Source organism: Apodemus sylvaticus, chromosome 22 (genome assembly GCF_947179515.1).
Source record: "Apodemus sylvaticus chromosome 22, mApoSyl1.1, whole genome shotgun sequence".
Lineage (NCBI taxonomy): Eukaryota > Metazoa > Chordata > Mammalia > Rodentia > Muridae > Apodemus > Apodemus sylvaticus.
In genome coordinates, this window is record NC_067493.1 from 33,810,885 (window position 1) to 33,833,926 (window position 23,042).

At 48.8% G+C, this 23,042-nt stretch overlaps 1 protein-coding gene across 1 annotated transcript in view; it reads left to right on the plus strand.

Annotated features, from left to right (window-relative positions):
• The first annotated feature begins 6,448 nt into the window (after positions 1 to 6,448).
• Positions 6,449 to 23,042, plus strand: part of Hip1 (huntingtin interacting protein 1) — a 136,756-nt gene continuing 120,162 nt past the window's right edge. Inside the window, exon 1 of the mRNA XM_052169164.1 lies at positions 6,449 to 6,685. Coding sequence (XP_052025124.1) covers positions 6,566 to 6,685 — 120 coding nt within the window. The 5' untranslated portion in view covers positions 6,449 to 6,565. The remainder of the gene's footprint in view (positions 6,686 to 23,042) is intronic.

The window sequence follows — 23,042 nt, forward strand, 5'->3', positions numbered from 1 at the left end:
TCTGAGGAACACGTGGCCAGCTGCCCAATGCACTTAGCTCTGGGAAACTTTCAGACTTGACATCTTCCGTGTCTGTACCAAAGCCTGAAGCTCCTTTAAGAAAAGACAAAACCAATCAAGCAAGGTGGTACATATCCATGAAGCTGAGGCAGGAGGATTGTGAGTTCAAAAGCAGCTTGGGCTACTGAGTGCCCTGTAAAGGTGGAGAGAAGCTGGCAGGTCTTTCCAAACCGCTGGTCACGGTGACACCAGAAGTAGCTGTTCACTGCCACCTACTGGCCGCTTTTTATAAGAACTGTTAAGAAGTTGTGTGGTGTGGTTGCTTTCGCAAGCAACACCAATATTTAGGAGGCTGAGGCAGGAGGATCCTGAGTTTGAGGCCAGTTTGTACTAGGCACCTAACCCCAAGCCAACCTGGGAAAATAGGAAGACCTTCCCAAAAACTATGGAAAGAAGGAAGGAGGGATGAGGAGGAAGGAAGGAAGGAAAGAAGGAAGGAAGGAAGGAAGGAAGGAAGGAAGGAAGGAAGGAAGGAAAGAAGAGAACTTAAAACATTAGTTTGAGATATGGTCTTATTCTTTTGCCTAGCCTGGCCTGGATATGCTTAACTCCACTTTCTGGCCACTAGAATATAGGCATGTGTCATCATGCCCCGCACTGGGGAATCCAGGCAGGGGCTCTACCACTGAGCCACATCCCCAGCCCCTCCCTGGGGGATTCTAGGCAGGGGCTCTACCACTGAGCCACGCCCCCAGCCCCTCCCTGGGGGATTCTAGGCAGTTCTCCAACTCTGAGCTACATCCCTATGCTTCATTTTATGTTTTATACTGAGAGAGTCTCACTAAGTGGTCAAGGATGGCTTTGAACTTACTCTAGACCAGGTTCTCAACTATACCACCTCCCACTTCATTTGTATGAGTACGGTGTGTGGTATACCTGGACCACAAGGACTATTTCCTGTAGCCTCTAATTGCACTGTCTTCTCTAATTACTGGCCAGGATAGTGGCTCACGTCTTTAATCCCAGCACTAGGGAGGCAGAGGCACGTGGATTTCTGTGAATTCGAGGTCAGTCTCATTTACAGAGGGTTCCAGGACAGCCAGGGCTACACAAAGAACCTATCTTGAACATTCCTCCCTGCAAGCTATTATAACGGGACAGAGCATGTCCAAAAAATGCGCAAGATGTGCAGGTAAGAAGATGAGGCTATATAAACAACCCGTGGAGAGCCAGCCTCTCCAGGGAACAGCAGATGTTCAAAAGCACAGATCTCATTCTCCGGAATGCTGAGCATGTCTCTGTTATGACACGGCCTGTCTTGGTCCTGGGTCGGGAGATGGGGAAGATGCTGTAGGTTAGCCAATGTTGTCTTAAGATTGTTAATAGTTCTGTGAAGTTCCTACATGGTGACTTCTGCTTAAGCTAGTTCTCCTCTCAGTCTGAAACCCTTCCCTTTTATGGAGAGCACAGGACATTGTGGAAATGCTCATAAGGAATCCCCTTCTCTTCCTGTTCTTTTAAATGACAACTCCGGGTGATGAAGGCTGTGAATGTGTATTTTCCCTTTGTTTTTGATGAACATTTGTCTTTCTGAATAGGATTGTGTAATATGTTTAACTGGGGGAAAAAACCCACTATGGTTTTGTGCAGTTAACCAAGCTACTTCCAGAAAAAAAAAAACAAAGATAAAACTTTTCTTGGTTAAAAAAGGAAGAAGAAGAAAGAGTAGAAAAAAAGAAAAAGACCCAGGGTCTTTGACTTCTGTCCTTCCCCAGCTTGCTGGCCCCTCCCCTTCTACTGCATGTCTTTCTTAATAAACAGTCTCCATTTCTCTAGCTCTTCAGATGATCCCGGTTAATTGTTTTGGGATGCAAGAACCTGAGTATCCCAGGCAGGGCTTTGCAGACTCCAATTGAGACCCATAGATATCCTCAAACCAGATCTATATATGCTAAATAGATCCAAACTATTTGGCACACGCTTTGCCCATTACGTGCTTACACAGGTACCCTGGGAGCCGGAAGAGATAGACAGTCCCTTGGAGTTGGAGTTAATGGTGGTTATAAACTGCTTGACGTGAGTAGGAGTAAGGGAAACTTAACTCTGAACAACGACTGAATTCTCTCTCCAAACTTACATTAATTGTGTGTGCATGTGTGTGTGTGTGTGTGTGTGTGCGCGCATGTGTGTTTACCCATGTGGAGGTTACATGGCAACTTGCAGGCGTCGGTTTTCTTGTTCTTCCATGCGGATCCTGGGGATCGAACTCACATTGCCAAGTTGGGTGGCAGGTGCCTTTTAGCTGCCTAGCCATCTCACTGCCCCTGTCTTAGTATTTTTGTCTGGTATCATGTAGCTGAGGCTGCTCTGAACTTGCTATGTAGCCGAGGATGACCCTGAATGTTTGTGCCCCCGTCTTCTGAGTACAGGGATGACAGGCACACACCGCCAAACCCTGCCATGTTTATGCAGTGCTGGGCGTGGAATCCAGGGTCCTGGATGCTTAGACAAGCGCGTTGACAAACAGCTGCCCCAGCCCTGGATCCTTCTTCTTGACCTGTCCTATTTCACAGGAACACTAACTGTCTTGAATCTTTCCCTGCCCGGTGCGGTGCCTCCAAACCACAAATTCCTCCTTCCCACTCTGGTTTACTCTAATAAGAACTGGGCTGATCCCTTAATCCTTGTTTAAAAGGCCAGTGTTTATTGATGCCATAAAATCTGGACGAGGAGGCCTAAATCTGTCTTTAGCTGATCCCAGAGCCTAAGGCCAGTGTGGACCTCAGAATGGCCGCACCAGGGTCAGAGTATTAGCAGCATGGTCTGTTCCGCTGGTGTTCTTCTTTGAAATCGTTCCCTTGGATACTGGAGGTGGTAGATCAGTTGACAAAGTTCTTGTCTTGCAAGCACAAGGACTTTTTTTTTTTTTTTTTTTTTTTTTTGGTTTTTCGAGACAGGGTTTCTCTGTGTAGCCCTGGCTGTCCTGGAACTCACTCTGTAGATCAGGCTGGCCTAGAACTCAGAAATCTGCCTGCCTCTGCCTCTGCCTCCCAAGTGCTGGGATTACAGGCGTGTGTCACCACGCCCAGCATGCACAAGGACTTTGAGTCCCTGAATCCACATGAGACACACATGGACATGCATGCACACAGCACCAACAATAAGACAAAACAGACCTGGTGGGTTTTGCTTGTAATCCAAGAAGCAGAGGTGGTGGTGGGGGGGAACGCCTAGGGCTTGTTGGCATACTTAGTGAGCTCAAGGCATGGGAGCTCACTGCTCGCTCTTCCAGAGGTCCTGAGGTCAATTCCCAGCAACCACGTGGTGGTTCACATCTGATCTAATGCCCTCTTCTGATGTGCAGAGGGCTGGAGAGATGGCTCAGCAGTTATGAGGACCCAAGTTTGGTGGTTCCCATGTAGGGTGGCTCATAATCATCTATAAGTCCAAAGAATCCGACACCCCATCCGGCTTCTTCCGGCACCTGCACACGTATCATGCACAGATACCCTCCCCCCTCCAACACATGGCGCCCAAACACTCTGCATTCTTTCCCACCACTGCGCAGTTTATAGACTATCTCCCTCTTATATAAATATAGTCTCAAGCTAATCCTCCCATCACCCTGGACCTCTGAAGTACCTCTTCCCACACCCTTGGCACGCGCTTACTCACATGACTCCTTCAGAAGCAGAGCTTTCTCCTCTTCTGTTCTAGCGTGTCATCACCTCCCCAGCTGTCCTGGCTAGTTGTATGTCAACGTAACACCAGCTAGAGTCAGTCATCTGAAAGGAGGGAACCTCAAATTGAGAAAAATGCCTCCTGGAGATCCAACTGTAGGGCGTTTTCTTTTTCTTTTCTTTTTTTTTTTTTTGATATATTTTTTATTTACATTTCAAATGATTTCCCCTTTTGTAGGGCGTTTTCTTAATTAGTGATTGTCGGCAGGGAGGGCCCCGCCCCCGCCCATTGTGGGTGGGGCTAGTGAAAGGCAGGCGGGGCAAACTATGAGGAGCAAGCCAGGCTCTCATGGCCTCTGCATCAGCTCCTGCCTCTAGGCTCCCCGTCCTGTGTGAGCTCCTGCCCTCACTTCCTTCATTGATGGACTGAAGTGTGGACGTGTGAGCTAAATAAGCCCTTTCCTCCCCAACTTGCTTTTTGGCCATGGTGTTTCATCACAGCCATAGGAACCCTGACTAAGATGCTAGTCTACTTTGGACCCGACTGCTTTCATCCAGGCTTCGTACCTTAGTGCCCACAATGCCGTTGTGCACAGCAAAAGCCTCCAGTGGCTTCTTGGTGCTTGCAAGTGCTCACTCTCTCTTTTATGCCTCTATCCAATGTGAATTTATTTATTTATTTATTTATTTATTTATTTATTTATTTGGTTTTTTCGAAATAGGGTTTCTCTGTATAGCCCTGGCTGTCCTGGAACTCACTCTGCAGACCAGGCTGGCCTCGAACTCAGAAATCCACCTGCCTCTGCCTCCCAGAATTTCACAATTTTTGGGTAAAAACTTCACAAAAATTGTGAAATTTTTACCCAAGCTTCCTAATTTAGAAAAAAAAAATCGTTGGCAGTTTCAAATTAAACTCCTCTTTCCATAATGGCACAGGAGTTAAAGCAATTGCTGAGCGAGTCTGTGCATATCGACATAATCAGGATCCTTAGGTTAGCTGGGTGTGTGACCTGCCTGAAAACCCCAGCCTCTGAAGAGAGAAAGAGACTCTTCAGAGCAAACTGGCCAGTGTGGCTAGCCGAATCCATAGACTCTGAGTTCCATGAGACCCTACCTCCATGCCACAGGTGTGTGCACAAGTGTGTGCACACTGCGACACACCTGCAAACCACACCTCTTTCATTGTGGGAGGCTGGGGGATGTAAGGGTTGTAGATATACAGGTGTATGCCTGTGATTGTAGCATTCAAAAGGCTGAGACAGGATTTCTGGGAGTTCAAGGCCAATCTAGACTTCTTACTTAGTGAAATACTGTCTTTGGGCATGTACGTGTGCATGTGGGTGCAGTACTGGCTGTCCTGGAACTCATTCTATAGACAAGGCTGGCCTTGAACTCAGAGATCCATCTGCCTCTCTCCAGGTCCTGAGTGCTGGGATTAAAGCTGTGGACCATCACCACCTGTCTTGAAACACTGTCTTTAAAGAGTCCCACTGGTGTGCTAGGTCAGCCTACCACTCAAGTCAGATCCCTGGGATCTACGTGGTAGAGAAGAGAATCTTACTTGCTTTCTGACATGAACACAGTCCCACACATACACACAGGTACATAAATACACATACTTCAGAAACGTCAAGCACAGTGGCCCACGCCTGTAATCCTAACACTTGATTGGAAAAGGCAAGGGTATCAGAGATTCAAGGGACTCAGCTACATAATGAGTTTGATATAGTCATTAATTAATTAAAACATTGCCTAGTACAAGTGAGACTTGTACTGGGATCTATTGCATAGATGGATACTGTCATCATATTGCTTAATGCTTAACGGTGCCACTAGTTCTGTTAGCGGAGAACGTGTAACTTTTTCTTTGCCGAGGAGCACACGTCCCAGTGTGTGGGTGCTCCCAGAGCAGGATGGGAGGAGTGGACCCTATCATAGTTGAACAAGGAGCATCTGTTGGGGTTTCTACCAAGGTAAGGTGAGAACAAAGCAAAAGTTTGGAAAGCTCTGGGGAGATACCCGCAGTCATGGGTCAGTACTTGGGGACCCGGGTCGGCGATCCTCCAGAACCCGCAGTTAGGAATACACAAGGAGGAAACTTCGAGGACCACTAAGGCCGCCATCGCTGGACCACACTGACGCAGAGTTCCCCGGAAAGCCGGGTGAAAGCTGTGCAGCCAGGCTTCCCTTGATCTGACTTTCCGTCCCCTCGGGAACTCGTGGCGCCGGCTGGACCGCAGCTCTTAGCGCTCAGAAACCCGCAGCAGAGAAGGGCCCAGGAGGTGGCGCTTCGAAGGAGGGTGGAGTCAGCAAGGGCTGGTCTGTGGTAACCAGGTCACACCCACTAGGATGACGGACAAGCTTTCAGAGCAATCATGGTGCTTTTTTGGTCCTGGAGGGTGGGAACAAAGGCGGAGTGATGGACGTAGGGTGGAGCCAACATTAAAAAAAAAGTTAGGGCAGCCCATCATGCCAGCCCTGTGTTGACAGATAAGTCTCCAGACCAATGAAAGTGCACTTTTAGGCCTGGAAGGCGGTGCATCGATCATGGGGCGGAGCTTTGGGAGCAAGCTGGGACAGCAGCCCACCAGGTCCTGCCCACTAATGATAATGGACAAACCTTCAGACCAGTCATAGCATGCGGACCGCCCTGAGGCAGGCAGCCCTTGAAGAGAGCAGAGCGCCTCCAAAGTGGGAAAAGGGATGTGGGGAAAAGCCTGTTGGAGAGATGGGGTGGGTTCTGAGGGAGATGGACAGCGCTGTCAACCAATGGAAGACGGAATCTGTCTCCGTTAGCGCCGGATCCCCGCGGGTAGGGAGGGGCGGGAGGCGCCGCGGGGATCCCGGGGCGGCCGAGGGCCCCTGACTCTGTTCACCCAGACAACATGGACCGGATGGCCAGCTCCATGAAGCAGGTACCCAACCCGCTGCCCAAAGTGTTGAGCCGGCGCGGGGTTGGTGCTGGGATGGAGGCTGCGGAGCGCGAGAGCTTCGAGCGGACTCAGGTGAGATTCGAGAACCCTGGAGCATCTGTGGGGCACCTGGAGGGATGCAGGGTGCTGGAGAGGCTTGGAAGGGAGTGGGTCTTGCAGGCTCGGGAAGGAATTAGGCAAGGTAGCTGCGATCAGAATCATTTTGGGGTGCGGAACTAGGCGGGTCCCAGGGAAGGTCTGAGATCTACCTGGGCACCCCTGCTGGCATGGGGGTCAGGGTGCACTCTGGGGAACTGCAGACTTCTGCGGCTGAGGGCATGGCCTCGGCGATCTCCATTAGAGGTCACAAGGCCAAAGGGAATTGAAAGGGTACTGATAGAAGGGGTGCTCTTGGAAGTCACTTGGCTTTTGAAAGTGTGGGAACGCCAACGTGGGGGTGTGAAGGGTGGCTCTGGTCGCTTTACTTTAGTATTAACTGCTCCCTCCACTCGTCAGCATCTCGTTCAACGGTGCCTCCAACTTGGCTCTCGGCAGCCCCAGCTGTTGGCTTCGAGGCTGGGCCAAAGGGTCTGAGTGATAGGAAGGACCGTAGGAAATGTGAAGTGTGGTCCAACTTGGAAAATGACCCGGGGGGGGGGGTGCGGGGTGGAGGAATGGGGACGCGTTGTCCCGGGTAGGAATTGAGGCGCTTGGACTGTCCAGACCCTTGCGTGCCGGGATAAGCTGCCCAATGATACTCAGAATTCTGATTTGAGGTTTTGCTTTCACCCTCCAAAATATGCCTGACAGCTAAAAAGCAGACCGCCTGCCTTATTTGTCTGGTCGGACCAGGGCAGATGGCCAAAATTCCACCGCGGTTATCAACAAAAAGCCGCAATCCACTTTTACCTCAAGCTTTTATGCATGCTGTATTGATCGGACTGAGTCAAGTTGTGAGGCGAGGGGTGTGTAGTCATCAATTCATCTGTATGTAAAATCTGTTTCTGAGAGTACAACCCTTCGGATCCCACTGCAGAAGCCGGGCTGGTAGATTTCTTGTTTCTACTCTGACTCTTCGAGTTCTACTTTGAAGATCAAGTTGACTTCAGCCAGAGGCAGGTCCCGGGTCGTGTTCTGTGAGTAGGAAAGATGGAAGAGATAGGGAGGGCCCCGTGTGTTCTATGAATGGACCGTGCAGGGAAGAAAGAAAGCCTTTTCACCCCGGGGGACTTTAATTCACCTCTTGTTTCTGAGACCCCCCTGGATCCACTTCGTGTGAGGGGGAGAGGGGGGTAGTCGCACCCCGGGAGGGGAAGGAGAGACCGCCATTCACTTACCTCTCAATGTCTACAGCTTTTTTTTTTTTTAATTTCTCAGATCTTTTGAAACTTGGGCGTTGTTGCCCCGCCCCCAAAAGTTTTCATATTCTCCCTCCCACAAACCTCTTTTATTTTTAAACTGAAAGAAGAAAATAAACTGAAGCTATTTTATAGCATCCAACCCTTTGGGAATCTATGATAACTTAAAACTGGAGCAATAAGTTAGACATAAAAGTTTGAACTTTCGGCCAGTGGAGATGGCTCAGGGGTAAAGGCTGCTGCCAACTGGTCCGGCCACCTGAGTCTCATCACAGGGTGGGAACCAACTTGCCCTGGTTGTTTTCCGACCTCCACATTCGAGCTGGGCCACAAACACCCCTCCATACACACACACCCCAAATTACTTTTTAACGTAATTTTTTAAAACGTTCTTAAAGTTTGAACTTGATATATAGATTGATAGAAATGAGGCATGTGAATATTTCCAGCCATAACTAACATTTTTCCTGGTTGCCCAGGGAATACTTGACAAGAAGACTGGTAGGCAGGGTCTAGTTTTACCTTCTGTAGAACACTTGTTATTAGCCAGATTTGGTGTGTCTCTGTGTGTGTGTGTTGAGATATACTACAGCTGAGTTTTTCAGTTGTGGAAACCTCCCGCCTACCCCCCCCCCACACACACACACAAGCTTTTTTTTTTCTTTTTGGGTTTTTGAGATAGGGTTTTCTCTATGTAACAGCTCTGGCTATCCTGGAACTCACTTTATAGACCAGGCTGGCCTCAGACTCACAGAGGTCTGCCTGCCTCTGCCTCCTGAGTGCTAAGCTTTTTTTTTTTCTCTTCAATTTGTTTGTTTTGTTGTTGTTGTTGTTGTTTTATTTTATTTTAGTGAGTATCTTACTATGTTGCTCAGGGTGGCCTAGAACTCAGCTATGTAGACCAGGCTGGCCCTCAAACTTTCATCAGGAGGCAGAGGCAGGAGGAACCTTGCAGGGCTGAAACTAGTGTGGTCTAAGTAGCAGTTCCAGGCTAACTGTGGCTATACATAGTGAGAACTCTATCTCAAAAGGAATTTCAATGCTGGGCGGTGTTGGCACACTCCTTTAATCCCAGCACTTGGGAGGCAGAGGCAGGTGGATTTCTGAGTTCGAGGCCAGCCTGGTCTACAAAGTGAGTTCCAGGATAGCCAGGGCTATACAGAGAAACCCTGTCTCGAAAAAACCAAATTAAAAAAAAAAAAAAAAGAATTTCAATAACCCAAAAGTTAAAAAAAAAAAAACAAAAAAAAACAAAAAAACCAAACCAAACTAAACTAACTAACCAGCCAACTAAACAGAAACACTAGTATCTTCAGGGACCAAGAGACTCAGCACAGGTTTTAGAATAATGGTAGCTAATTACTATGTTTGGGGTCCCTCTAAGTACAGTACTTTATTTACTATCTTTAATCTTCTCAAGAGCTGATGGAGTGGTTATCAACCCCATTTGCTTAGAGGAAATTGAGGCCTACTGAGGTTAACTAACTTGCTGGGTAACACAGTTGGAAGTGGTCCCAGTCTTTAACCACATCCCAGCTACCTCCGAGTCCTGAGCAGCCCCGGAAGGTAATTGAGTTCTCCTCCTTTCTTTTAGTCTTGAGACAGGGTCTCTTGTTCTGCTGAGCTCAGATCTCGAACCCCTGATCCTCCTGCGCCCACCCCAAATGCTGGGATTGCAGGAGTGTGCCACCATGGCTGGTTTTAGGTAGTACTGGGGATGGAAGCCACAGCTTCACACACAGGCTAGGCAAGTGCTGCTCTCCCGACCAAGCCGACCAAGCCGCATCAGCAGCCCACAGGAGACTGCTCAGTTTGGGGGGAGGGGGGCAAGTGTGCCTTGATGGATGGACCCATGTGCCCTCAGGCACACAGCCTGACTTTCCTAAGCCTCAGTTTCCCACTGTAAACTAAAGATAACACAGGGCTGGGGAGGTGGCTCAGTCACTACCCTTAGTGCACAAGTTTGGGAGCCTGACTTCAGATTCCCAGAGCACACATTAAAGCAAAACAGGTAGTCAGGCGATGGTGGCGCACGCCTGTAATCCCAGCACTCTGGGAGGCAGAGACAGGCAGATTTCTGAGTTCGAGGCCAGCCTGGTCTACAGAGTGAGTTCCAGGACAGCCAGGGCTACACAGAGAAACCCTGTCTCGAAAAAACAAAACAAAACAAAACAAAAGTGGAAAGAAATAGAGGAAAATATCCAGTATAGGTCTCTGACCTCACACACACACACACACACAAACGTATTCACCTGTACACAGAAGCATACAACACACATATATAAAATAACATAACAGGGGCTGGAGAGATGGGTCAGTGGTTAAGAGCAGGGACTGCTCTTCCAGAGGTCCTGAGTTCAATTCCCAGCAGCCACATGGTGGCTCACAACAGCTAGAGTGTACTCACATACATTAAACAAACAAACACCTAATATTTAACCTTGTGGTGTATATAGGGGTGTTCACGGTACAGTGTGAATATGGAGGTCTGTCTCAGGGTTTTATTGCTGTGAACAGACCCCATGACCAAGGCGAGTCTTCTAAGGACAACATTTAACTGGGGCTGGCTCACAGGATCAGAGGTTCAGTGCAGTATCATCAAGGCAGGAGCATGGCAGCATCCAGGCAGACAATGCACAGGCAGAGCTGAGGGTTCTCCATCTTCACCTCCATCTTCATCTGCTAGGAGAAGACTGGCTTCCAGGCAGCTAGGATGAGGGTCTTAAAGCCCACACCCACAGTGACACACCTACTCCAAGGCCACACCTTCTAATAGTGCCACTCCCTGGGCCAGGCATACAAACTATAACAAGGTCAGAGGACAGCTAGGTGTGGAATACTTTAAATAAGAAACCTGAAGGCATTTGTAAATTACGGGCCACTACTGTGGCGTCTTCTGTGTTTCGGGATCAGCCTCTTTCAGGCACTCTGCCCTTAGCTTTCAGCACTGTTTTCAGAATGTCACAGGGCCACTGTCCCTTCTAGAACAGGCCCCACTGAGCCGCCAAGCCTCTATCTACCTCACCATCCCCTCGTTGCTGTTTCAACTCAGCACAAGCATTAGTTGGGTGTCAGGGACAAGAATAGAGGTTTAGTTTTTGACATTGTACTTATCTTTAATTTTGCTTGCTGAGTCCATTCTGTATTTACTAGGACTTAATGTGTAAAAGGGAGAGGGCCTGGGAAGATGGCTCAGTGGTTACTGCACAAGTGCGAGGACCTGAGTTCGAATCCCTAGACCCCTTGGATAGCTGAGCATGGGAGCCAACGTCTGTAACCCCAGGTGCTCTTCACAGCCTGATGGGAGTCGGAGACAGGAGCATCCCTGGAACTTCAAAGGCAGCTTAGGGTATGTCGTGAAAAACAAGAGACCTTGTCTCAAAGAGGAGGAAGCTGACCGCTGACCGGCAGGCACCGTGTATGTAGCATGACATGTGCACACACTCGTAGACTGTCACACACTTGTGCACACGTGCACGTACACTTGGGAGAGAGAAGTGCATGTATTGCTAACACATCTGTGGATGGATAAGTGTGGTAATAGAGTTGTTTCTTCAGCCACAGGAAGAGTCCAAGTAAGGTAAAAACAAAACCTTCACACAAAGGCTTCCTATCTCCTCTTCTGTTTTGCCTTTGAGACCAAGTCTCATGTAGACCAGTCTGGACTTAAACTTAATTTATGGTGTAGGCTGACCTCGAACCCTTGGTCCTCCTGCCTACACTTCCCAAGCCCTGGGACGGTATAGTCACGCTCTGTCACGCCTGGCTGGGCTTCACGTGTGCAAGGCAAGCACGTCATAACCAGATTGCATCCCCTGCCTTTGCCTTAGTTTCAAGTTTAGGGGCTGGAGATTTAGTGGTTAAGAGCGCTTCCTGCTCTTCCAGAGGACTTGAGTTTGGTCCCCAGCACCCACATCAAGTGGCCTTACAACCACTTATAACTGTAATCCCAGGGCGCGCGTGCACACACACACACACACACACACACAGAAAACCATAAAATTTTCATTTGAGACAGCGTCTCACTAAATCACCGCAGCTGGCCTGATACTTGCTATATATCCCCAGGCTAGCCTCAAGTTTGTAATTTTCCTGCCTCAGTTTCCCAAGTAACTGGCTTGCCTTACTTCATCAGCTGACAACCATCTACTGTTGTTTTATTTCATTTGTTTGCTTTTTGGTCATGGTCTTATGTAGCCCAGACTGTCCTTGAACTCACTATGTAGACAAGGATGGCCTTGGACTCCTGATCCTACTGCTTCCACCTCCCTGGGCTAGCATCTTAGGTGTGTGCTCTATCCCATCTTTAGTGTCATTTTTCCAATGACAATGAAAAATTTTGTATAATTACCCTAAATACGTGATTAAAATATTTTTAAATAAAAGCTTCTTATTGCATGTGTGGGGGTACATGTATGTAAATGTTCTCTCCATGCATGCACACGGGACATCAGCAGAGTCTCTCACTGAACCCAGAGCTATGCTGCCAGCTCCTAGCCTGCCTCTGCCAGCCATCCCCAGCACTGGGCTTGCAGGTGTATGCGGTGGCCATGCCCGGCATTGTTTTAAACATGGGTGCTGCGATTTGCACTTAGATCCTCGTGCTTTTGCAGGAGTGTTCTTACCCACTGAGCCATCTCCTGGCCATATGCTGTGTGTGTGTGTGTGTGTGTGTGTGTGTGTGTAAGTGTGATATCCAAAAAGCAGTTCTCCTCTTCCCAGGAGGATTTAGCTCACTGTCGCCTAGCAAGCACAGGGACCTGGTGTGGTCGACAGCGGAGCTTGGAGGAGGCTGCTGTGACTGACGGCACCTAGTTCGGGAAGCGCTTTACAGCCTCTAAGAATGATGATGAATGACTTCAGCCTTCAGACAGTTTGTCACCTTGGTCATCCAGTGAGTGACTGAAAGAGGGAAGATGCAGAGCCAGGATGTCAGGCTCCCCAGGTTAGGCCCAGCCCCCCATGATGCCCTCTAGTCAGCCATGAGGATATTTCTGGAAGGAGTTGGGGGAAGGGGGAGGCAGTTACCAGCCAGATGAAGAAAATAGCTTGACACGAATTTTTATTTAGCCTTGTTTGTTTGTTGTTTGCTTTGTGTGTGTGTGTGTGTGTGTGTGTGTGTGTATGTTGCAGGTAGAGGTCAGAGGACAAGTTGCAGGATTTGGTTCTGGCCTCCCACAGTGGGCCCTGGTGGCCAAACTGAGGTTGTCGATCTTGACAGCAGGTTTATAAGACAGAGTCGTCAGGTGGTGGTGGCTTACACCTGTAATCCCAGCACTCTGGGAGGCAGAGGCAGGCGGATCTCTGAGTTCAAGGCCAGCCTGGTCTACAGAGTGAGTTCCAGGACAGCCAGGGAAACCCTGTCTCGAGAGAAAAAAAAAAAAAAAAAAAAAAAAAAAAAAAAAAAAAAAAAAAAAAAGACAGAGTCGCGCTATATAGATCTCTTTGAATATGTGATCCTCCTGCCTCTGCCACTGACAAGCTGCGGTTTAAGCATGCCCACCATGCTTGACCCCCCCAGGCTATATTTCCGTAGCCAAAAAAAGCTTTTCTCTGTGGGCTGTTTATTCTTTTAATATTGTTCCGGGGAGCACGTACCATGGCGTGATCAAAGTGATGTGTAAGGTCAAGATCAATCAGCCCGCAGGAGTTGTGAGGGAGGAGCAGAGGGAGGAGCAGAGGGGAGGAGCTGTGAGGGAGGAGCAGAGGGAGGAGCTGTGAAGGAGGAGCAGAGGAGAGGGACTCTGTTGTGGTCAGAGGAACAAAGGAGCAGTTTTAAGGGTGTTAAAACCAAAGGTATGGGGTGGGTGGGGGTGGGTGGAGTGGCGGGGTAGGGGGTGAAGAGTGGTGGGGGGTGAAGGGAGGAGGCTGAAAGTGTAGCTCAGCTCAGTCATAGAGCATTTGATCAGAACAACCCAGTGAGGGGCTGCGGGTGGGACTCACGGGTCCAGGAGGGATACAGCCCATCATGGCGGGGAAGGCATGGCTGCCGGAGTAGAGACAGCTGGTCACGTGGCATCCAGTCAGGAAGCTGAGAGAGGTGGTGCAGGTGCTCAGTTCCCTTCTCCTTTTATTGTGCAGTGCAGGACCCCAGCCCATAGGACAGTAAAGCTTTACCGAGAGCCTGTATTTAGGATGGCTCCGCCCCACCCCAGTCTGGCTGCCCCCTTCTACGCATGCTCACAGACTTTCTCCCAGGCGATGGTAGCCCTTCCTGTGGACAGTGTTAGCCGCCTTTGATCCTGCCTGGCACCTGCTTGCTTTATTCCTCCTTCCTCCCCCAAATCTTTGGGGTCCCCACAGTGCTGACCTCACCCCACTTCTCTTTTACACCTGTCCATTTCCTCGGCTCTCACCTCAACAGCTTCTGGTCTCACCACCATGACTCACCACCCCACATCCCCAGCCTGACTTCCTGTCCTGTGGACTCTCCAGACATCTGCACCCCCCTCCATGCCCTGTGGCCCAGTCTTTGTCCCTCTGTGTCCCAGGCCCCGCCTCTTTCCTTCCTCTTGTGTTCTGTGTCTACCCTGTGATGTTCCTATGTCCAGTTCTCCTTAGCTCCTCGTAGTGCCTGCCCTCCACACCATTTCCTTCTTCTCCCTTCCTCTTCCCTCTCCCTTTCCTTCCTTTCTTATTCTCTCTCTCTCTCCCTCTCCCCCCACCCCTCTCTTTAGTAACATGGTTTCTCTTTGTAGCCCTGGCTATCCTGAAGCTCACTCTGAAGACCAGACTGGCCTCCACCTCAGAGATCCTCATGCCTCTGCTCCTGCTAGGATTAAACGTGTGCACCATCATCTGGCTTTCCTTTTTCTTTCTTTACCAGTGCCTTTTTTCTTTTTTTTTTTTTTTTCTTTTTAAAGGATTTATTTATTATTATATGTAAGTACACTGTAGTTGTCTTCAGACACACCAGAAGAGGCCGTCTCATCTCATTGAGGATGGTTGTGAGCCACCATGTGGTTTTGAACTCAGGGCCTTCGGAAGAGCAGTCAGTACTCCTGACCACTGAGCCATCTCTCCAGCCCCCAGCCAGTCCCTTTTTTCAAGAACTGAGAATATAGCTCAGTTGGTAGAGTGCTCGCCTAGGACAAAGCCCTGGCTTCCATCTCCAGCATCACATAAACCAAGCCTGTGTCTGCCATCCTAGAACCCAGGAGGTAAAGGCAGAAGGATCAGGAGGAGTTCAAGGAAGCGGGTGGAGAGATGGCTTAGAGGCCAAGAGTGCACACTGCTCTTGCAGAGGCTCTGAGTTCCGTTTCCAGCAGCCATATCAGACAGTTCACAGCCACCTGTAACTCCAGCTCCAGTGGATCCTCTGTGGATCTGCTCTTAGGTCCTCCATGGGCATGCATGTACCCCACACATTACATACAGATACTCAAAACTAATAAATCAGGCTGGAAAGGTGGCTCGGTGGTCATAGGTTCAAATCCCCCCCCCCCCACATTAGGGGACTTACTCCCCTGTGACTCCAGTTCCAGGGAATCCAACACTCTCTCTGGGCTTCTGCAGGCACCTGCACACACGCAGTGCACATATACACACTCAGGAATGAATCTTTTTAAAAAAAAAAAAAAAGCCAGATAATCTTTCATCTGGCGTTAAAAGCGCACACCTTTAATCCTGTCACGGAGGAGGCAGAAGAAGGTAGATCTCTATGAGTTTGACACCAGCCTGGTCTACATATGGTATTCCAGGCAAGCTGAGGCTACATAGTTAGACTTTATCTCAAAACCAAACAGTTTCAAGGCAATCCCCAGATTCTATGTGATGTGGTACCACCAGGGTCCCTGGTCCTTACCCTCGTGTGACTCAAACATGCACCAGGTATCCCTTGTGATCTAGTTGTACTTGGGTCATATACACTGGGCTGTAGTATATCATCACACTTATGCAAGCACAGATGTTGGCTTCCTGTGTTGATAATTCCCTCTTGGAGATGGCTGTGAGTCTCATTGTCCATGGGGGACCCTTGTAGAAGGTAGGTAATAGTGTGTCCATTGGTCAGACATGAACAGGGAAGGCAGAGACAAGAGAAGTGATGGCTTGTACCTGTATTCCCAGGTACTCAGGAAGGTAAGGCAGGAGGATTGAATGAAGCCAGGAGTTCATGGCTGGCATGGACAACATATCAAGATTCTGTCTAAAAATAAAATATAAAACCAAAACTAAGAATGATGCTCTCATTGCTGTGACAAAATCTGTGACCAGAGCAACTGAAGGCAGAAAGGGTTTATTGTGGCTTATAGTTCCAAGGTGCAGTCCATCACAGCAGGGAGGGCTTGGCGGCAGGAGCAAGAGGTGGCTGTTACATTGTATCCACAGTCAGGAAGCAGAAAGAGATGGATGCTGGTGCTCAGCTCTTGGGAGGCACTTAAGGTGGCTGTTACATTGTATCCACAGTCAGGAAGCAGAGAGAGATAGATGCTGGTACTTAGCTATGCAGTCCAGAACCCCAGCCTAGGGAATGGTGCCACCCACCTTCAGGCTGTGTCTCCTGCTCAGGTCCATTCTCTGAAAGCGCTGACCTAGATGAGCCCACAGACATGTCTCCTAGGTGACTCAAAGAGCTCAAGCTCCGGTGTGTGCTGGCTGAGAGTAGTACAATCATCTACTCTCCTTAGATGATTGTAAATATCAAGGTGACAATTGAGATTAACCTTGGGGAGCTGAAGAAATTGCATTTGATGCTCTTAGAGAGGACTAGAGTTTGGTCACTAGCACACACCTTAGACTGTTTACAACCTTCTATGACTGCAGCTCCAGGGGATCCAGTGACCTCTTCTGATGTTCTTGGGCATTGTACTTACATATCATATACAGAGATGCACAAACATCCACATAAATCAAAATCTTAGAAAATAATTCATCATTAGACCTGGTGTCTGTAACACACTTCTGATCCCAGCTGCTCAGGGATGGAATCAAGGGGTCCAGGCTAGCCTGGGCTATAAGAAGGGCTCTGTTTCTTAAGAACCAAAGCAGCAATGGCTAGGCTGATGGTCAGTCAGTGATGTGCTTGTCCCACAAACAGGAGAAACTGAGTTCAATCTATTATAACCCTTGCAAAGGAATCTGATATACACACTTGTAATTCTAGTGCTTGGGTGGGAGGCAGAAAGAGACAGATCCCTGGGACTTACTGGCCGGCCAGCCTAGTCTACTGTGTTCCAGGCCAATTAGAGACCCCCCCTCTATTGGGGCATAAGAAAAGGTGGGTGGTTCATGAGGGACATCTGAGGCTGTCCTTTGGCTTTTCTATGTACATACATAGACATGCCTGATCATACACACACACACACACACACACACACACACACATGAGCACACACACATGAGCACACACACATACACACACACCAGAAAATATATTCAAAATATATACAATTACCTAAGGCTATGCATATTATGTGGAAAGCAACTAAATTTTGTGTTTAGATTCAGCTCTTACCTCTGAAATATCTCAACTATCCAAAATATGAAAAACTGTTCAGGTCTGAAAGTGTTCTTGTCCCAAACAAAAATGCCAGTTTATTTCTTTCTAGTTCTGGAGGTGAAAACCAGAGCTTTGCACTCTACCACTGAGCCACGCCCCCAACCCCTCCCTGGGGGATTCTAAGCAGGGGCTCTACCACTGAGCCACACCCCCAACTCCTCCCTGGGGGATTCTAGGCAGGGGCTCTACCACTGAGCCACGCCCCCAGCCCCTCCCTGGGGGATTCTAGGCAGGGACTCTACCACTGAGCCACGCCCCCAGCCCCTCCCTGGGGGATTCTAGGCAGGGGCTCTACCACTGAGCCAGGCCCCCCCACCCCCTCCCTGGGGGGATTCTAGGCAGGTCTCTACCACTGAGTCACACTCTAGGACATTCTGACCATATGATTAAGGGATCCCCTAGGTCTAGATAGCCTGAGCCAACTCTTCTTTTTTTTTCTTTTTTTCTTTTTGGTTTTTCCAGACAGGGTTTCTCTGTGTATCTCTGGCTGACCTGGAACTCACTCTGTAGATCAGGCTGGCCTCGAACTCCTCTGCCTCCCAAGTGCTGGAATTAAAGGCATGTGCTACCACTGGTGTGAGCCAGCTCTTCTAAGAGTGAAGAAGTCTAACTGCCCTAGTATGCTGCTTGTGAAACAAGAGACCGGGGCTGTCACAGGAGGTCCTTCTTGCTCTCAAGTGTCTCGGCATAGGAACCTGTGAGGAGGCTTCCACACTCAAAAGACACTCATTTCTCTTTCTCATTTGTTTTCTTTCCTCTTCTTTTTTGGAGACAGAGCCTTATATAGCCCAGGGTGGCCTCAGATTCCCAATTCTCCTACCCCTACATCCCAACCTCTGAAATTGCAGGCATATGTGGTGCTGGTCTATACATACATATATGATGTGTGTGTGTGTGTCTGTGTGTGTGTGTCTGTACTTCAGCAGTAGTGCTTGTATGGAGGTCTGAGGACAACGTATAGGAATCAGTTCTCTCCTCCCACCACGAGGGTCCTGAGGATCAAACTCAGGTTGTCAGATTTGGCTGCAAGTACCTTTACCTGATGAGCCCTCTTGCTGGCCCTTAATGTATGTATTTCTAGCAGTCGCTAGGTGTTCTTTCTGTTGGGTGGTTCTCTGGACCCATGGGGCACTCAGAACCCTGGGATTGGACCTTCAGAAGCAATGGGACACAGAGCAGATTCCATGACCCTCTCAGGTACCCCCCAAAGGTTCCTTGCTTGGCCAGTCTTCAAGACTTCAGGGCTGCATTGTGCACCCCGTCATTGGCCTGCATATTCTGCTCCCTGAGGTGCAATGTGGAAGAGATGTGGGTGTGGCAGGAGCCGGCGGTGGCCAGTCTGTCTGCCACTGCTTCCAGAAGCTTTGATGGCCTGGAATATTGCCCACCTAGCCAAAGGGAGTTTGTCAGTCCCACCTCCAGACAGGGTGGAGGCTGCTTCCTGTTTTTCCTGCCTGGGCAGGCAGGGAGGGACCCTGTCCCAACTCCGGCAGGAAGTGCAGTTTGATGCTAGTGAGGGGAGAGGGACCCGTGGTTGAGACCGAGGGAGAGAGAAGCATTTATTTCTTGGACGTACTCACAGCCACTACCACTGCTAATACATTGGCGAGACAGCTCAGGAGGCCGGGGCGCGCCGTCCAGGCATCCAGCAGTGCCTGTGACTCAATGATTGCTAACACCGCATCCAGAGTCACATTTACAATCAACCTCTTTTGGGGCCACCGACTAAAGATGCGTCACATAATGCATGGTTGTGGTCATTTTCCCAGTACAGACCCAGAAACTCAGTTCAGTGATTTGCCTGGGAATGCCCGGGAAAGTTCTGAACCCAGCGCAGGTCTGATCACAGAGGTTACTCATTTTCTGTTGTTTGACACCGGATCTCACTTTCTACCCAGGTTTGCCTCCAAAATTCCTTGTAGTTGAGGGTGACCTTGAACTCCTCCTTGATCCTCCAGCCTCCGCCCCCTCAAGGGTGAGGATTACATTTTTAAGAAATTAATTTGTATATGTAGAGGTGAAAGGGCAGTTCTTCCTCTTCACGGTGTAAGTGCTGGGATCTAACTCAGATCATTAGGTGTGACCACAATCGCCTTCCACTGAGCGCTCTCTGCACTTCCCACACTGACCCCTTTTAAAAATCTCCTTTCAAAGCCAGCACCTGTAATCCCAGCACTTTGGAGGCAGAGGCAGGCAGATTTCTGAGTTCGAGGCCAGCCTGGTCTACAGAGTGAGTTCCAGGACAGCCAGGGCTATACAGAGAAACCCAGTCTTGAAGAAAACAAATCCAGAAAACCAAAATAAATAAATAAATAAAATAAATAAATAAATAAATAAATAAATAAAAATAAAAATAAAAAATCTCCTTTCAACGTGGAAATCCAGTCTATGGATGGTAACTAAATGAACAACCTTAAAACAACCAAATAACAACAACCAAAACAGTACACGGATTTGATTTTTCCAGATGTAGTTCGATATCTTAAATTCCTTTCAGGGAAAACAAATGGCACATGTTCCTGTAGAACATGGATATGAGTTCATCTAGAAACTGTGGTGTGATGGTTAATGCTGTCGACTTGACAGTCTCTAGAATCACCTGGAGAGGGGCCTGTGGGCACACCTGCGAGAAACTGTCCAGATTAAGGTCAGGCTCTGTGAGTGACTTGGGTTTTTTTTTTTTTGGATTTTTGTTGTTGTTGTTGTTGTTGTTTTTTCTGAGGCAGGGTTTCTCTGTATAGCCCTGGTTGTCCTGGAGCTCACTTTGTAGACCAGGCTGGCCTCGAACTCAGAAATCCACCTGCCTCTGCCTCCCAGAGTGCTGGGATTACAGGCGTGCGCCACCACCACCTGCTTTGTGATGTGGCTTCATTAATTCCTGTGGAGTGAGTGACCTGTGGGTGGTAACCGTGGGCAGAACCATTCCCTTGGCAGGGCATCCCGGACTGGGTAAAACGGAGACTGGGAGCATGTGCTCACCATCCTATGTGACTGACAGTCACAGTGCGGATGGGAGTTCTCTCTTGACTGCGCCAACCCTCTGAGATGAATCTGTGAACCGGCGTAAGCCTTCCTCCCTTAGGTTGTTTCTCAGATCGTGTTATCCCAGCACCAGGAAGGGAAACCCGGACTACAGATGTGTACGTGAGTTCCAGCTGCACAGAAGGTGGAGGCAGGAAGAGCCCTCAAACCATGAGTTCGAGGTCACTGGGGAGGGGAGGAGGAGCAGAGGGACACAGACCATGCCAGCATTGGAGAGGCTAAGACAGAAGGACAGCTTGAGCCCAGGAGTCACAGACCAGCAGGAACAATGCAGCAGGATCCCCATGTTAATTTTTTTTTTAAAGTCAAACACAAGTTAATATATCTTTACTATATTTTGGTTTGCTTTGAGACAAGGATAGCCTCAAACTTACAAACCTCTTTCCTCGCCTTCTTTGCTGGGGTCTCTGGGCAGGAGGGAATCGGTACCCAGAGCCCATTGCTCAGCTATTAAAACTGTGGAAAAATAGGAAGCCATCACAGAGGAGTGAAAGCTGCCCTGGGGGCGGGTGAGTGGCTGGGAGCGCCAGCCAGCCCCCTGTTAGCCCAAGTTTACTGTTCTATTTCTTTCTTTGATTTGAGATAAGGTCTCCTTATATGTTCCAGGCTGTTCTTGAGGACTCTTTACCTTAGTGTGTGTGTGTGTGTGTGTGTGTGTGTGTGTGTGTGTGTACGCGCATGCATGCTCATATACCATAGCAGGCACGAAAAGGTACAGGGAAACTTTTGGGAGTCCCTTCTCTCCTTTCCCCATGTAGGTCCCAGAGATTGAGTCTGGGTCATCAGGATTAGCAGCAAGCACCTTCACTCACTGAACCACCTTGCCTGCCCTTCTCCACCTTTTTCTTCAAGACAGGGTCTGACTTGGTAGTTAAAGAGCCCCCATAAGAATCCATCTGCCTAGACTGGAGAGATGACTGGAGACTGTAGTGGATAATAATTAATAAAAGTACCACCCCGCCAGGCCTCTTCACCTAGTCCCGGCCGGTCTCGCTTAGGTCAGCTCTCACTGTCGCCGCCAAGCCAATCTTTCCCAGCTAGCTCTCACAGCATCTAGCTGTGTTTCCTCTCCACCCTGCACCCAAACACCTGGTAAAGCATGACTCTTAATCTCGAATAGTTAACCAAATATCTTTATGTATATAAAACTCCCAATTACAGAATGCCGATTTACAATGATAAGGTCTTATCCCAATATCTCTAACCTCTCCAAAACACCAGAAAGACGTCTGACACCACCATCTGGATATCCGCATCTCCTTCCCGGCTCCGCTCCTGTGGTCCTCCAAGCCTCTCTCCCCTTAGCTCCTCCTCCTCTCTCCCCTCCAATCACTGGCCTCTCTCTGCCTCAATGTGAATGGATAGGAAATATCTTGCAACAGGAGACCTCTTCCGAAGGTCCTGAGTTCAAATTCCAGCAACCCCATGGTGGCTTACAACCATCCGTAATGAGATCTGATCCTCTCTTGTGGGGTGTCTGAAGTACAGCTACAATGTACTTACATATAATAAATGAATAAATTTTTTTTTAAAAAAAAGAATCCATCTGCCCATCTCTGCATCCCCATTGCTGGAATTCCAAGCATACACCACCACCACCTTTGACTTTTTTTTTTAAAGATTTATTTATTTATTTATTTATTTATTTATTTATTTATTTATTTATTTATTTATTATATGCAAGTACACTGACGCTGTCTTCAGACGCACCAGAAGAGGGCATCAGATCCCATTACAGATAGTTGTGAGCCACCATGTGGTTGCTGGGAATTGAACTCAGGACCTTTGGGAGAGCAGTCAGTGCTCTTAACCCCTGAGCCACCTCCCCAGCCCCACCTTTGACTTTTTTTAACGTGGATTCTGGGGCTGAACTTAAGACCTCATGCTTGCAGACAAGGACTTTACTAATAGAGCAACCTTCCCAGCACTGTCTTTGAATTCTGTTAGCCCAGGCTGGACCACAGGCTTCCTAACACAGCTAGGTGACCTTGGACTCTGATCCTTCCTCTGCCTGTCCGGTGCTGGAATTGCAAGTGTGTACCACCAAACACAGCTGTGTTTATGTTCTGCCTCAACACGAGGAAGATTGAAACAACTGAAGAGACAACTCTTCCCAGGGGGAAGGCAGCTGTGTGTAGGGGCTTGCCCAGTGTCTGTCCACACATGCTTTAAATTGTGTCTCAAACTCAGCCTCCCCAAAAAGCCTTCTCAGACGCATCCAGGAACATGAGCTAGCGGCTGACCTGTGAGTCAGGTCCCTGCTTGCTCCTTCGCAGTACTGCTGGTAGCCAGCTAGGAGAGACGTCACTAATCCACACCTGGCCTGCGGTCCGCGGCTTCTGTTCATTCATGTTTTCTGTCTGCCTTCCATGGATGCCAACCGTAAGTTTTGCGGTTATCTTTTCAGTGTGGTGGCCCAGCACTTAGAGAAGCTTGGACCTCATAAGCAACAGCGTCGAGTCCAGAAAGAAGAGGGCAGGTCTCCTGGACAGAGCTGTGGTTACAGGCAGGTGTAAGGCACTAGATGTGGGTACTCGGAATGGAACTCCGG